Source organism: Penaeus vannamei, chromosome 29 (assembly GCF_042767895.1).
Source record: "Penaeus vannamei isolate JL-2024 chromosome 29, ASM4276789v1, whole genome shotgun sequence".
Lineage (NCBI taxonomy): Eukaryota > Metazoa > Arthropoda > Malacostraca > Decapoda > Penaeidae > Penaeus > Penaeus vannamei.
In genome coordinates this window covers 13,997,551-14,012,550 of record NC_091577.1, presented here as the reverse complement: position 1 = coordinate 14,012,550, position 15,000 = coordinate 13,997,551, and the positions used below count along the sequence as shown (strand labels likewise).

General features: G+C 38.5%; 1 protein-coding gene across 1 annotated transcript; it reads left to right on the top strand.

Annotated features, from left to right (window-relative positions):
- The first annotated feature begins 2,245 nt into the window (after positions 1-2,245).
- Positions 2,246-12,578, top strand: LOC113813220 (TIMELESS-interacting protein). The gene is made up of 7 exons (XM_027365179.2): positions 2,246-2,403; positions 2,796-2,980; positions 3,730-3,805; positions 8,290-8,488; positions 10,077-10,307; positions 11,495-11,645; positions 12,102-12,578. Exons 2-7 carry the CDS (start codon positions 2,839-2,841, stop codon positions 12,440-12,442), a joined length of 1,140 nt encoding a protein of 379 aa, XP_027220980.2. The 5' UTR covers positions 2,246-2,403; positions 2,796-2,838; the 3' UTR covers positions 12,443-12,578.
- Positions 12,579-15,000: the final 2,422 nt, after the last annotated feature.

Here is a 15,000-nt window from a genome sequence, read left to right as displayed (position 1 = left end):
ATGTCCTTGTTTCCGTCAGCCAAATTATCAATATTTCTTGCATGTTGCCCAAGGTGGGATTTGAATTCGTTCTCCTTTATCGTTTTTGCAAGCTGTGTCTTAATTTCTTCCTTTGTGGGCTTGATGTCTTTTTTCATTTTTTTCCCATTTTATTTACGGTTTCCTTTACCTTTGATACATCAGCATATGTAGCTGTCATCTTTTTAGCTTCTTCCATCACCTGCGCTTGGCTGCTTCACAAATTACTTTCGATCTGTTTGACAGTTTCTTGCACTTTAAGAACCTCCTCGACTTTTTTCTGTAGATTTTTTGCTTCGGTTTCACTACCGTTGCCAATTTTGGTTTCAACTTCTTCTAACTTTTCCTTTAGTTCTTTAATTTTCAGTTCAGATTTTTGCATATTTTCCATATGTGTTTCTACACACGTTTTAAACAGTTCCTTCAGATTCACATTCTCTTCACGTATTTTGAGGCATTCTGCCACCAGGTTGCCAACCTTGGCTTCAAGAGCCTCAAGTCTGACTGCTGCTTCTGCTAACCTCATTTTTCTCGTCTGATCTCAAGTGTTCCTCATTAAATAAACAAAAAACAGAGCTGTGCGCACGTTAGTTGTCTCTAGGCGCAGGATTCGCATGGTGTGTGTGTGCATATATATATATATATATATATATATATATATATATATATATACACATCTATCCATCTCTCTCTCTCTCTCTCTCTCTCTCTCTCTCTCTCTCTCTCTCTCTCTCTCTATATATATATATATATATATATATATATATATATATATATATATATACACACACACACATCTATCCATCTATCTATCTATATATGCACACACACACACACACACACACACACACACATGTATGTATGAATGCATGTGTGTGCGGGGGGGGGGGGGGTGAGGGCGTGCGTGTACATGTGATATGTACCATACTGTAAAGTAAATAGAGAGAAAAAGAAAGGAATAGAGAAAGAAAGAAAGGAAAAAAGAACGAAATAAATAAAGAAAAAAGAAAGAAAGAAAAAGTAGGTTTGTATGTGTGTATGGTAAGGGTCACTGATAAAAATATCTATATGCAGTACATACTTTAACTTATCAGTTAAGTATATGAAGCAACAAACAGAAATTTAATTAAAAGCTTCAAAACACTTCAAAACAATATATGTATACACACAAACAAAAAGTAATGTAATAACAAATGTTTGTCTGAAAATTGGTTATCTACTGAAATATACTTGTTATATAAAATGTTGATAAATCAATCAATAAATGAGATCAAAGTAATGGCATAAATTTAATTGAAGCTAGTAACTGTTCAACAATAGGAGAATGACTAGTCTACCTTCAGAATACTGATAACAAAATGGATTAATTCTCTGTGTTGTGTATGAAATCATTTTTTCAAGAATGAATATCATTATTCAACATAAATATTGGCTCTTGATGTCCATCGAGCCCAGCCTTTAGAGAGATCTCGCCAAAAATTAGATTTTCATTCTAACTGAAAAGAATGACATTCAATTTTGAATATAAAGAGATGAGCACGAGACCTATAGGAGAGAGGAAAAATGTATCTTCTTCTTCTTCTTCCTTCATTTCTAGAGCTGAGAGCTTGAGACTGTAAAGAAAATATTTTATCGCTTTGAGTGTTGTCACTGATTTGTTTACATAAAGTGTCCGTTTCCGATGTAGAGTTAAAAGTTTACTTCTTTCATTATGTCTTACCATTATGGTTTGATGATAAAGTTTAATATACTTAAGGTGACCCATTAAATACAATATTCTGAAATTATCATGAATGTATATTATCAAAGTAAATTATAGGAAAAAATCTTCATAATTTCTTTCAAGAAACTCCAACGCTTTGCGACGGTTGTAGGGGCCTTATATATTTTTTTCTTTGTTTTGTTTTTCTGCGTCACATATGCATTTTATCCTTCCTTATTCAGAAGTAGGTAAACCTAATTTAGAATATAATTAATATTATCAAGTTGGCAAACCTACTGTAGAATATAACTATCAAATAAACTCGTAATAAAGTATGAAAACTCGGGATGAAATATAAATGAAAATATCATTAGCCCTCCAGCAAAGTTCATATTTACCTAAATATGCATTCAGCGTATCTATCATGACATCAGAATGTTTAATGACAATTTGATAAACTATGATACAGATATCCTATAAAAAAAATGAAAGGACATCCTTATAGCTAAAAGAAAGATAATACCTAAAAGAACTCTTACAAGAACGCCAACAAAACACCCGCAATACGCGCCAAAATTTCTTCTTCGGGGACTACAAAATCACGAAAAAATCACTATTTTCTTCTCCTTTCTTTAGTTGACTGTGTAGAAATTACAACAGAAGCGTGAAAATAAACACACAAGGTAAATTAGTGAGTGATATATATGGTGTTTGTATTACTTATGTATTATTCTCAATTGTTTTCATCATTTGGTTTTGTGTTTAACGACGATACTGTTTCGTATCATAATATTTTTGGTATTAGAAACTCATCATTAATATTTTATGTGTGGAAAATGATTATATTTGAGAAATGGCTAAGCTTATGTGCTATTTCATTTATGTGTATGATGAATATAAATAGATCTAATTATAATTGGACTATGCAGAGATAATAATCAGAGACTTAAAAAAATATTTTTTGTAGAGTAAATGTAAGCTCACTACTTCATATTAAAGTCTGTGGAATTATAGCCTTTCAATATCTCTGCGAAATTATCATCTAATTTAGATATTTATTTTCAATGATTTATAGGTGAAGAAACCAAGCCAGAAGTAGATCAATCAAGAAATAAACGATGGAGATGGACATAGAGGAGATGTTTGGCATCCGTCCAGCTGAGAGCGAAAGGGGCTCGGCATCGGAAGCTGAGGAGGATGAGGATGACGACACAGGAGAAAACAACCCAATGGATGAAGCTATCGAAGTGCCGGAACCAGGTACTGAGTGGTGTAGTTTGTGTCACTTTTAGCTGCCGTGTTTTATGGTTTGGTTGTTTGCATTGTTATTAGTACTAGTTCCAGGTCTTTTCCTGATAGATTCAGGATTGAGTAAAAATATATGTGTTTAGGGGTATTTAGATACAATACATAGGCAATGATATGATATAAACCTTGAAAGAAAATCTATCTGTCTGTATATCTATCTAAATTTATATCTGTGTATGCATATTTATGTACAAATTAGCTGCAATAAGTCATGCTCAGTGAGATTAGGTGCCCAAATACTTCTCTGGTGTTTGGGAATTTGAGCCTCTCTGTTACTTTAATGATTGGGACCCCTTCTATTCCTAACACAAATAGGGAGGTGATATAGAGTAGCTACCTGTAGGTTAAGGCCATGTGTCATTTGATGTGTGCCCTCCTTATGTATTATATTATAATGGCTGTATGCTTAAAGAAATTGTGTAACGCAAATCATTGTAGGAAGACTTTAACCTAATTTTAGGACAGTTAGTTTCAAAACTGCAATAGTTTTTGTGCTTCAAAGCACATGGCCATAAGTCTTGCATATTGATTTTCAACTGGAAAATGGATCCAGAAAGTTATTCTTACTATATATCTGCTCTTGTTATAGATTTTTGTTAGAAATTATTTTTTTTATGTTAGATGATTACTAGGTGTATGCATCAACATATCTCACAAAGCTGCTTATTTACCAGTGTGTTAATATTACATTAAACTTTCAGGTCAACAGGCGAAAGCAGAACCCGTCAAACCAAAGAGAGTTGTAAAAAACCCACAGCCGAAACTGGATGTGCATCGGTATGTGGTCAGTTGTGTGCATTATGTTCATATTAGGTTGAATTTGGTTACATAATTACAATTTGTTATATTTAAAGAGAGTAACAGCTTGTATTATTGGAAAATGACATACTGTAGTTTATTTAATTATATTTTTAGCTATAAGAGATAGACGATAGACCTAGGCAGATTGGCTAGCTAGCTGGCTGGCTTTCTGGCAGGTTGACTGTGTGGCTAACTGACTTGACTGACTGACTGTCTTGACTGACTGCCTGACTGACTGACTGACTGACTGACTAATATGCAAAAATAGACTGACAAAGATAGCACATATAGATTGCTGTGAATGCTGTTTGCGCATCGTGAAGTGCATGTTTGTTTCTTTTTCTTTTTTTTTTGCGGGAAAAAGAAGTGCAAAGGAGGGGAAACCGAGGAGAGATGGTTGAATATGGATGGAGATGGATGCATGCATAGATGTTGTGCTGAAGAGACTGCATTTTTTAGCGCACATAAAGAGTATCACACCCTAGCTATCCTCATGCCACCTTCCTAGTGCTGTACTGCATCGATGAGTGTTGTGTTTTAGTTATCAACAGCAGAAAGACATTGTAAGAGTTAGTGACCAGCACTGCCTTTGACTCTCGTAGTGGCGCTGTGATGTATAGAGTGGAATAAAGGGAAAATAGTGAAGTACCATCTTTTTCTCACCCATGCCACACTGTTGTAAGGAGGAATTTGCAACAGTTAGTGTCAGGAGTGGGATCCACATTTGTTATTGAAGAATAATAGTGATCTTGTGCGTGAACTGGTGGCGAAGGTAATGAGAAATGGCAGACCAGGGCGAAGGTGAGCAGTTTTCGCTTGCAGACATCATGGCTGCTATTCAGAAGGTAGAAGAAAGGAAAGCAGTGAGAGAAAAATTAGAACTGTGAAAGAAGAAAGTGCGGTGGTAAGGGAAGAAGTTCGTGGGCAGATAGAGGCCACAACTTGCAAAGTGTTAGATGAAATGAATGTGTTGAGGAAGGAGTACAGTGAGCAAACGGCCCAGATAATTGCAAGCCAGATGCGCATCATGAAGAAGCAGATGAAGGAGATTTGCTAAGAAGTGTGTAAGATCCATGAGGAAGTGAGTTTCAGAAAGACCAAAAACACTGGATAGATGACACTCAGTGTAGACTTACAGGTGTGGAGCAGAGCATGCAGTATGTAGAAGGGAGTTGGTTTAACCTGAAAGAAGAAGTGAAGCAAGAAATTCGCACACTCCAAGCAGCAGGACAAGAGATGAAAGAAGAAATTAAGGAAGCTAAAGAAGAAATGAAGGAAGAGACATGTAGGGAGCTGGAAAAGATAAAAAATATCGGCTATGAGAAAAGTCAACATTGAGTGAGGGAATGATTGAAGCCAGAGCGACGACGCTGGATTGGATGCTTGTGCAGCCAGACAGCCATGTGGGCTCCCACCACCTTCCCCATGGTCAGCCATTAACAAGACAAGAAGGAACCTGCAAGATTTTGATGGTCGAGTACCGCTGGGACCCTATCTAGCACAGTTTGAGGTATTGGCAGTGGCAGAAGACTGGAATGAGCAGGAAATGGCAGTGCAGTTGGTAACAAGTCTCAAGGGGCAAGCTATAGAGATTCTGGGACATCAACACCATCGCAGTGGGCATCATACTCTACTGTCAAGGCAGCATTGGAGCACAGGTATGGACACCAGCACCAAGCTGAAACATTCTGGGCCAGGTTTAGGGCCAGAGTGAGGAAACTAGGAGAAATCCTTCAGCAGCTGGCATAGGAATTAAAGTCACTTGTGTGTTGTGCTTACCCTGGGGCGAATTAAGATATGGTCTTTGTTCTGCTGAGGGACCAATTTGTAGATGCTTTGCAGGATCAACCACTGCAAGTTTATGTAAAGCAGGCCCCTACCACAGACTTATGGGAGGCGTTGGCACGTGCACTAGAGTACGAGTCATTTAGGATGAGCAGCAACAGTGGTGGAGTGCAGGTGTACCTAGGAGTCCAGTAAGCTTTCAGAGCCAGGCGTGCACAGGTGAGGAAACATTCGAGCAGTTGCAGGACGAGATTAAGAGTGTTGAAGATGTGGTCAAAAAAGTCACTGGAAGCAATACTGTACCAATGCCAAAATACAATGAAGCGAGAATGTGGCTACAGAGTACCATTGCCAGCCTTGCTGCTGGAGTTGCGGTGAACAGGGCCATCTTTCACAGAAGTGCCCGAAGTAATATGCGGGAAATGATGGGAAGCTGGAGGAAGGGGCAAGCCAGCTGATGAGTGTTAGGCCCCCGTCCATTTAATTTGTTGCAGAGCTCAGCCAACAGCAGCTAAAGCACAGGTCGAGGATACAGTTAATGGCAAGCCAAGTTGTCTTACAATAGATACCAGTGCAGACAGGACCGTCATCAACATAGCTACTGCAAAGCAAGGCCTTTGTCATGCATCATATTGGATTTGTGGAGTCACAGGGCACTATGCGCAACTGAGGGGACCCATGGAGGTGGTGATAGGGGTTAGTGGCACCGAGCACCGTCTGCTGGTGTATGTAACAGACGTAGAAGTCCCCTGCCTCCTTGATCTGGCTATCTGGCTCAGTGTAAGGCACTGGTGGATTTTAAGAGGAAGTCTTTGCAGGTGGGTGATGTCAGAGTAACTTTTGTAAACAACAACGGTGGAGAGTCAGTATGAGGTATGGACTGATGTACCTCCTTATTTGGAAAATTAGCTGCAGAGGAGTGTTCAAAACCTTACATGGGAGCTACATTTACTGCTTGACTTGGTGACTGGGAGGCCAACAAATGAGGAGTTACCTGTAGTGACTAGTGACTATGTTGTCGAATTACAACACCTTGAGGAAGTGCACCGCCAAGTGAGAGGACACCTGAAGTTTGCAGGAGAGAGCATGTGAAGCTGTTATAACAGGGATGCTCATGCAGCCAAGTTCAAGATGGGCAGATTTAGTGTGGCTGTACAACCCCAAGAAGAAGAAGGGTATGTCACCCAAGCTACAGAGCCCTTGGGAGGGGCCCTACACCATCATTGAGTGTGTGACTGAGATCCTTCTGAATTCGCCAACGAGCAGGAGCAAGAGCAGGAGTGGTGCATGGAGACAGGGTATGGGAATATCATCGAGATGGCCACTACACCTAGGGCACCAGGAGGAAGGGAGTTGAAGATTCATGCCAGGTCGTAGCTGCTGTTCCTGAGGAGGCTGATGATCCTGGTCCGCTGGATACACACACCAAGGAGAATAGACAACCAAGGTCAAAGGTGGAGGACGATGCCAGGGACAGTCTGGAGAGCACGAGACGGACGAGATGCAGCAGCCGACTTCGAGACCCTATAGAAAACAGAGATTACCATGGCATCATAGTGATTTTATTATAAAAGTGATTAGTATAAGATGTAGTTTTGTACTTCTGAAGGTTAATAGATATTGCTTATTTTAAGAGCATATTTTTTATGTTCAGTGCCAGAAATGCCTTTTACAGTTTGAAAGTGAATGAGGACGTCCACTTGGAGGGAAGGGGGCAGTTCTGTAAATGCTCTTTGCGTACAGCTATGTGCATATGTTTTTTTAGCGGGAAAAAGAGGTGCGAAAGATGGGGAATCGAGGGGAGACGGATGGAGACAGACGCATACACGGATGTTGTGCTGAAGAGACATGAAGAGTGTCACACCCTAGCTAGCCTCATGCCACCTTCCTAGTGCCGTACTGCATCATTGAGTGTTGTGTTTTAGTTATCAACATCAGAAAGACGGACATTGTAAGTGTTAGTGACCAGCATTGCCATTGACTCTCGTAATGGTGCTGTGATGTATAGAGTGGAATAAAGGGAAAAGTAGAGTGCCATCTTTTTCTCACCCGTGCCATGCTGTTGCAAGGATGATTTGCAACATTATAGACAGACTGACACGGACAATAATAGACAAGAAGACTAATGAATAGACAGCCTTCTAAGTAAACAGACAGATGTATGTATAAAGAGACTGACACGTAGAGAGACAGACAGCTGTATAGACAAACTGACTGAGAGTCTGGTAAGTGAACAAACTTAGAATGTCAAATAGATTCACAGACTAATAGATAGACAGATTGACTAATATCAAGAAAACAGACAGAGAGACAACCTAATAATTAGACGGACAGGTAGACAAATAGAAAGAGTAATTGACAGCTAAGTAGAATGGCTGATTGATTACCAGGTAAACAAATTAACAGACTGATAAGTAGGCAAACTGGCAGACTGGCAATTAGACAGATAAATAAACTGCTGAGTAGATAGATACCAGATTGACAGTCCAATAATTTGTAAATAATAAGTAAATGTATCCTACATTCTTCTAATTTTTTACAGGACTGAGTTCAATGGCATGGGGGAAATATTGTTGTCAATGTATTAGATCATATCCCGACCTTAAAGGAAGATAGAAATCCTTACATCTGCTTAAAACAACCAGCCGACTCTGACTCTAAAACTTTCTTCCCAGCCTGGGAGGTCCTCGTGGTATCCCAGTCCTGCAGAAGTCCTTCAAGGACGTGAAGTGGAAGGGCAAGGGGCATGAGAAGGAGGATTTGGATGTCCTCCTCAAACGACTGGAACACTGGGCTCATCGCCTCTTCCCCAAATTGCCCTTTAATGATGTCTTGGAACAGATTGAGAAGCAGGGCTTCAAAAAGCCAGTTCAGGTAAGATATTTCATATTTTTTTCCTTTCTTCTTCCTCTCCCTCTCCCTTTCTTCCTCTTCCTCCCTCTCTTCCTCTCCCTCCCTCTCTTCCTCTCCCTCCCTCTCTTCCTCTCCCTCCCTCTCTTCCTCTCCCTCTCTCTCTTCCTCTCCCTCCTTCTCTTCCTCTCCCTCCCTCTCTTGCTCTCCCTTTCCCTCCCTCTCTTCCTTCCCCTCTCTCTCTTCTTCCCCCTCCCCCCTCTCTCTGTCTCTTCTTCTTCCTTGCCCTCTCTCTCTTCCTCTTCCTTGCTCTCTCTCTCTCTTCCTCTTCCTTGCCCTCTCTCTCTCTCTTCCTCTTCCTTACCCTCTCTGTCTCTTCCTCTTCCTTGCCCTCTCTGTCTCTTCCTCTTCCTTGCCCTCTCTGTCTCTTCCTCTTCCTTGCCCTCTCTGTCTCTTCCTCTTCCTTGCCCTCTCTGTCTCTTCCTCTTCCTTGCCCTCTCTGTCTCTTCCTCTTTATTCATTGGCAGTATTGGCAGTATTTTCTGCCATTTTGTATCTTCTCAAAAAAAAATAGTGGTCCATTAACTCTCAGATATGGAAAGAGTGACAAGGTTCATAGGACAACCTAATAGCTTGATAGAAACCATTGTAGAGTTTATGTGTCATGGAAATTTTGAACAAACAGGTAATTGCATGTAAAGAAAATATCACTAAAAAGTCTACACTTATAATAGATAATTGTAATGATTAGGAAGAGGATGGAGAAAGAAAGATTTGATCAAGACTATAAACAGTTTCACCTAACATCTTGATAAAAATGCTTATAAGATTATCAAAAAAGGAAAGAAAAGGACTAGTAGAAAGAGTTTCTCTACTTTCTTTCTTTTTCTCATTTAGATATTCACAAACATTAGATTTGGATGCTTTACTACCATCACATGGCTCAAAGTATGGGCATTAAGCTTCCTGGGCAGGTGGCTTTTAGGCCAGGTGCACACAAACACTTGTATGTGATGAAAATACTCTATACCTCCCCTTTGCAATATTATTTTCTGTTTTTCTGCATAACTGATCTTAGCTTGTTTGTTATTTTCCAATATCCATATTTATCATATGATTTGCTTTATCCAGATGGTAATAGACTGTTTTTGTTCCACAGATTCCATATCATCCATAAGTACCATTTTCTTATTTGTGTCATTTTTATTATTGTCTTGTAATATTCAGTTTTCTGTTATACAACTTGTACCACCAATTGTAGCAGCCAGGAATAGGATCAGGGGAATATCATCCTCTCAGAAGCTGGTGCTCTTCCAGTCATAGCTCGTGGACAGTTCATTGCACACTCGTTTGTCAATGGAAATATTAGAAAAGCCCCTTCCTAAATGCCAAATGAGTCTAATCAACCCCTCAAGAGGTTTGTGCACTTGCAGCAAGTCTTTCCCATCATCCCAGCCTTCAGCCGAGACGGTCATGATAGCAAGTTTGTATCCCCCAGCCCACAGGCAAATTTTCTCATGACAGCATGTTCACATCACCATGACCAGATGGTCTCGTTATCCTGATTTTAAGAGTTGAATAAAGAAGAGTAATTAATTCTCTTCCTTTCCAGGTCCTAATCAAGAAGCTGAGACTGGATATGTTCACCGAAAGTGAATTAAATGGTGCTAACCCTGATGAGGACAATGTGCGGAGAGGGATTCATGATGAGGAACCTGTGATCGAAGAGCCCCCTGTTGACATTTTTGATGAGCTCTTGGGTCAGAATGGATTTCCAGCATCTCAGCCAACTACTGCACCTGCTTTCACCTCTCTTCCTTCAGCACCAGCAGAGAGTTCTTCTGTAAGTATTCATGGGAGTTTTGGTTATGGTATGATGTGAATTGTTCTATTCTTTATTTTTTATCTTGAAGAAGATTCATAAAAGCAAATGTTTTTTCTTTTTTCATGGCAATGTTATTTGTGACATAAAGCCTTTGAATACAAAAGGAATTTCTTAATTGTTTATCATTATTAGAATAAAGATTTTCTTTTTATTAAATGATTGGATATTCATAGTCAAAAATAAAGTAACTACTGTTTTTTCCATTGTTTTTGTACATTATGGGATGAAAAGTAAGTGGTTTTATGATAGGTTACTTGTTACAGTTTTCATGACATCAATAGTATCACTTTAAACTCTTCTAACCTTTATTTTGAGGATAAAATTCCCTTTAGAGGTCACCTATATCTTAGAAAATGTGCTAAAGACGTGCTAAAGTAGATTTAATATGCAAGGATGAATAACTGAATAACTTACATCCCTCCCCCTATACCTCTCCTCCCTCTTGCTGTTTGTTGGTTTATTAGATTATAGATGATATTCATGAATAAGACTTATGAGAACCCTACAATTACCATTGCATTCAGTGTTTGTCTTTCCTGACCATGAGTGCTTATGCATCTAGCACGCTTTTATTCTTTGTTTTTATAGTATTTACTATATGCTTCATTCTTTAATTTGTGTTTATTAAACTCAATTTTTTCTTTCTTTTTCTTTGTTGAAGGATAGTCATAGAAAATCCTTTTGTGCTATTGAAGTAATAAATAAAGTAAATATGTAAAAAAAAATAAATTGCATGATTTTGTTTTATATAGAAATATGTAGATGTAGAGACAATGGAATAATATGAAATAACTCTATGACTGGAAGGTAGGGCTAGAAATAATTTTGAATCTCTAGTAAAATGATAATGTTTAGTACAAATATGTTATAAAGGGGTAACTAATAATGCTTACATATATGTGCAGACCCTGTGTAATGAGAAACAAAAGTGGACAAAGAACTGACTAGCTGCATCCAAATGAAAACATTGAGCATTGTTTATTGAAATTGACTTATTAGTAATTCATTCATGTATTATTAATGACTTTACTATCTGTTTTTACATATTTCAAATATTTGAGTCATATGATCCATAATATATCTTGATATATAGATATATAGACTTTTGAAAAGTGAATGATTACACACAAAACCTCATTCAACAGACACTAACAGAGGAGCAGAGAGAGCGTGTTGAGCGTAACAGGCGCTTGGCAGCTGAGAGACGAGCGGCCAAGCTGAGGCAGCAACAAGAAGAAGAGGAAAGATTGCAGCAGCAGGAGGAAGATGCTCATTCTTCCTTTGATGATATACGGGGTAGATAAGAATCTTCATCTTGTATTTTCTGTCATAGTTCTTTTAATAGAGATAAGATAGCCTTTTACATATTTATCCAGGAAATTATTTAGATCAGGGCTCTCAGTAACTATAAAGTAATTTTTGAGACATGTCTAGAACAATAGATGAGATGGATTATATTTTGTCTTTAATTGGAAATGAGAGTAGGCCTAGACTAGTTCATTTTGAAAAAAAGGTTGAAAGTGCAAGCTTGAAGTTCCATCATTTGCTTTATTGGTTTGAAATGATAGTTGTGTTTTTGTTTTGTTTTATTCTTATATTGGTAGCGAAGATAATTGTGTTCTATTTATTCCTTTAGTTTAGCTTTCTTGAGAAAGAATAATTTTGTACTTTTGTGAAAGAGGATGTGAAATTGCTATTATTTAGTTGAGAATGTGATTAACTCTCCTAATTTTCTGTTACTTCTCTTTAAAGGTAGTGGAATAGTAGGTGGTAATACCAGCACACAGAATAGCAAAGAATCTCCCGAGAAGCAGAATAAAGAAAAGGAAACTCCAAAGGAACAGAGTAAAGGGGAGACAGCAGATAATTCAACAGAGGACATGGAAACAGAAACAGCCACAGATGCAGAGGGAGACAAGGAAGATGGGAAAGTAGATAACACACCCAAAAATGGAAGTACGCAAAACATTGATAATCAGGAAAATAAGGAAAAGGAAAGTGAGAGTGGGGATCCACCTGCGGCAGAGGAAAAGAGTGAGGAGAAAGAATTGCATAATGCAGATGATCTTCTTGATATGCTCGATGATGAATAAGAAAAATGGTGTAATATAGCAGAGAAAATTAGTCTTGCTTTTTATCATTTTAGATGGAATGGAGAAGATGCTAGCAATTTTTTATGTGAATTTTACACTGGATTTTTGTAAGCAAAATATAATTTGTTTAACTGCATTATCAACTTTTAATATTCCTTTGATATGACTCAATGATAATAAAATACTATAATTATCATGGGATATGCTAATGTTATATGGCATGTTTACAGCTGATTTGACAGATAAACTATTGATTATATTATCTATTTGGGGATTTTGTGCAATTTTTAGCAAGATTCCTACTAGTGACCTAAGGCCCGTTCACTCTGTAATGAAAACATTAGCTTATTTTTGCTCCTTATTTCAAATGAAATTTATCACTGATGACAATAATAAGCATTCTAAGTATGTTGTCATGGGGAGGCTTAGGAGAGAGAGACTGAACCCCAATGGTGGGGATCACCTCTATCTTGGGCCTCAGCCTTCCACTCAATAATTCTTCCTCTTTCCTCTTCTCCAATCCCTTCTACTATACACTTCTTAAGGTGTGAGATCAGTGGGGACCCTGAAGGGTGGACTGTTTGCTCAACATACTCCAGGCTTACCATGGCCATTAAAAAGATTTTGTACCTTTATTAGGGGCATCGAGGCTTTCCCTTTATCCCCTGCCCCCTTGTTACAGCTACATCAGAATGCTAAGCTAAAGTATTATCAACCCTTCCATACTCGGCCTCATCCCTCCCTCAATAATTGTATCAGAACTGTTTCCATCTCTCCTGCCTTGTTGACTATAATGAAGTATCAGTACAATGCTACACCATTCCCCCTGTAGGTGTAAGTCCTCCACCAATATTGTTAAGATTGATCCAGAATTAATCATATAAGAATTGTTGGTGTCAAGGCCACCCTTCCAAACACTGCCGCTCCACAGCTTGGTTAATATCAATCAAACTGCTATGCACAATGATGATCTTATGACAATTGTGGTGGCTTCCATACTGTACTCAATAGGGGCTGCCTTACCTATAAGTTTATGTTTGAGGTATCAATTCAAACAGGAAACATGCAGACATGGTTTTCCTCTTACTTTACTCCAATGCTGTCTTTTGCTGTTTTGACATCCCCCCCCCCCAGTATTTCTTTCTTATTCCACTTTTACCCCCTCTCTCTCCCAGTCTTTTGCCAATCAAAATCCAGACACCCCAATTACTGCCAAAATTCAATGAAAATACAGATTCCAATCTCTGATTCCTAGGTAGCTACCCTTCCTCCTCGCTGGACTCATTGCATAAGAAAAGCTATAAGTTCCACCCCATCTTCTCCAACATCGGCCTCATCCTTAATCCCTCAAACATCATTTCCCTCTCTCCCTCATAAATAACCTTTGTTTCTCTAACTTTCCAAAACAACTCCAATTCAGAAACGTTTGAGGATGTTCAAAACTATCAAATCATGACTCAAGAGAGTATGACTACACTTCATTCATCCTCCAATCTCTCTGTTCCCATTCCATCTACACTCAAAGTAACTGCTGACATCCTCCTCCTCCTACACATGATCCTTCTACACCCCTTCCTCCTAATCCCTCCCAACACATCCCATTACCCCCGCCCCGCTTCATCTGCATCATCTCCATTCCCTTCCCTGTTATCCCTTCTGCTTCCTCTTAGATACACATGCGACTCCACTTTATCACAACATCCCCTTCCCTAGGTTCTCTCCCTCCTGACATTTTTCCTGAAACTACTCTCTCGTCTAAGTGCCCTTAAACCCCCCTTCTTTTCCTGATCCCTACCGTACTCCATGGACAACCTTGTAGAACCTCACACTTTTCCCTTTGACAAATTTGAACTAATCATCCTTGTGAATCCCTACTGAACCCATTTACTCTACCCTCACCCCTCTTTGCCCCTTTCAGTGCCATACTATCCTGAATTGCAAAACAACTTTTGACGTGTAGCATATTTAATCATCAATTAACCCACCCCCCTTTACCCTTTTCACAGTTACACCTTTCTATAGGGCTATACGACCTTTGGTGTCTAGCATATTTATTTTGCTTTGTATCCATTAACCATTAAGTATTCATATAAAAACAAGGCATGAATGAAAATTAAATGAAATAGCAGTGTTGACTGTTAATGAGAAGACTTAATATCTGTAGGTAGCAGTAATTCCACTGTGCTTATTTTTCATAGATAACTGTTTTCCTAGTTAGGTAAAGGAAACTATCTTAAAAAGGGTTCATAAAACCTCGCAGGTTTTTGTATAAATGCTTATAAATATATTTTACTAACATATTTTAATAAAACATGCATAACAACAATATAGGAAGAGCATTAGTTTTAATTTATATGAAAACCACAGATTATAAACTTTATATAACATATATGGTGACAAATGAAGAAAGAACAAAAAAGAAATAGTTGAGGAAAAAGTAAGAGGAAAAAAGAGTACATGTAATAAAATGTGAGACAAGAAAGGTAGTAGACATGTAGGAGACTAATAAAACAGATAGATATTTTATTTTTTATGGCTATTTAACTCTCATGTTACAT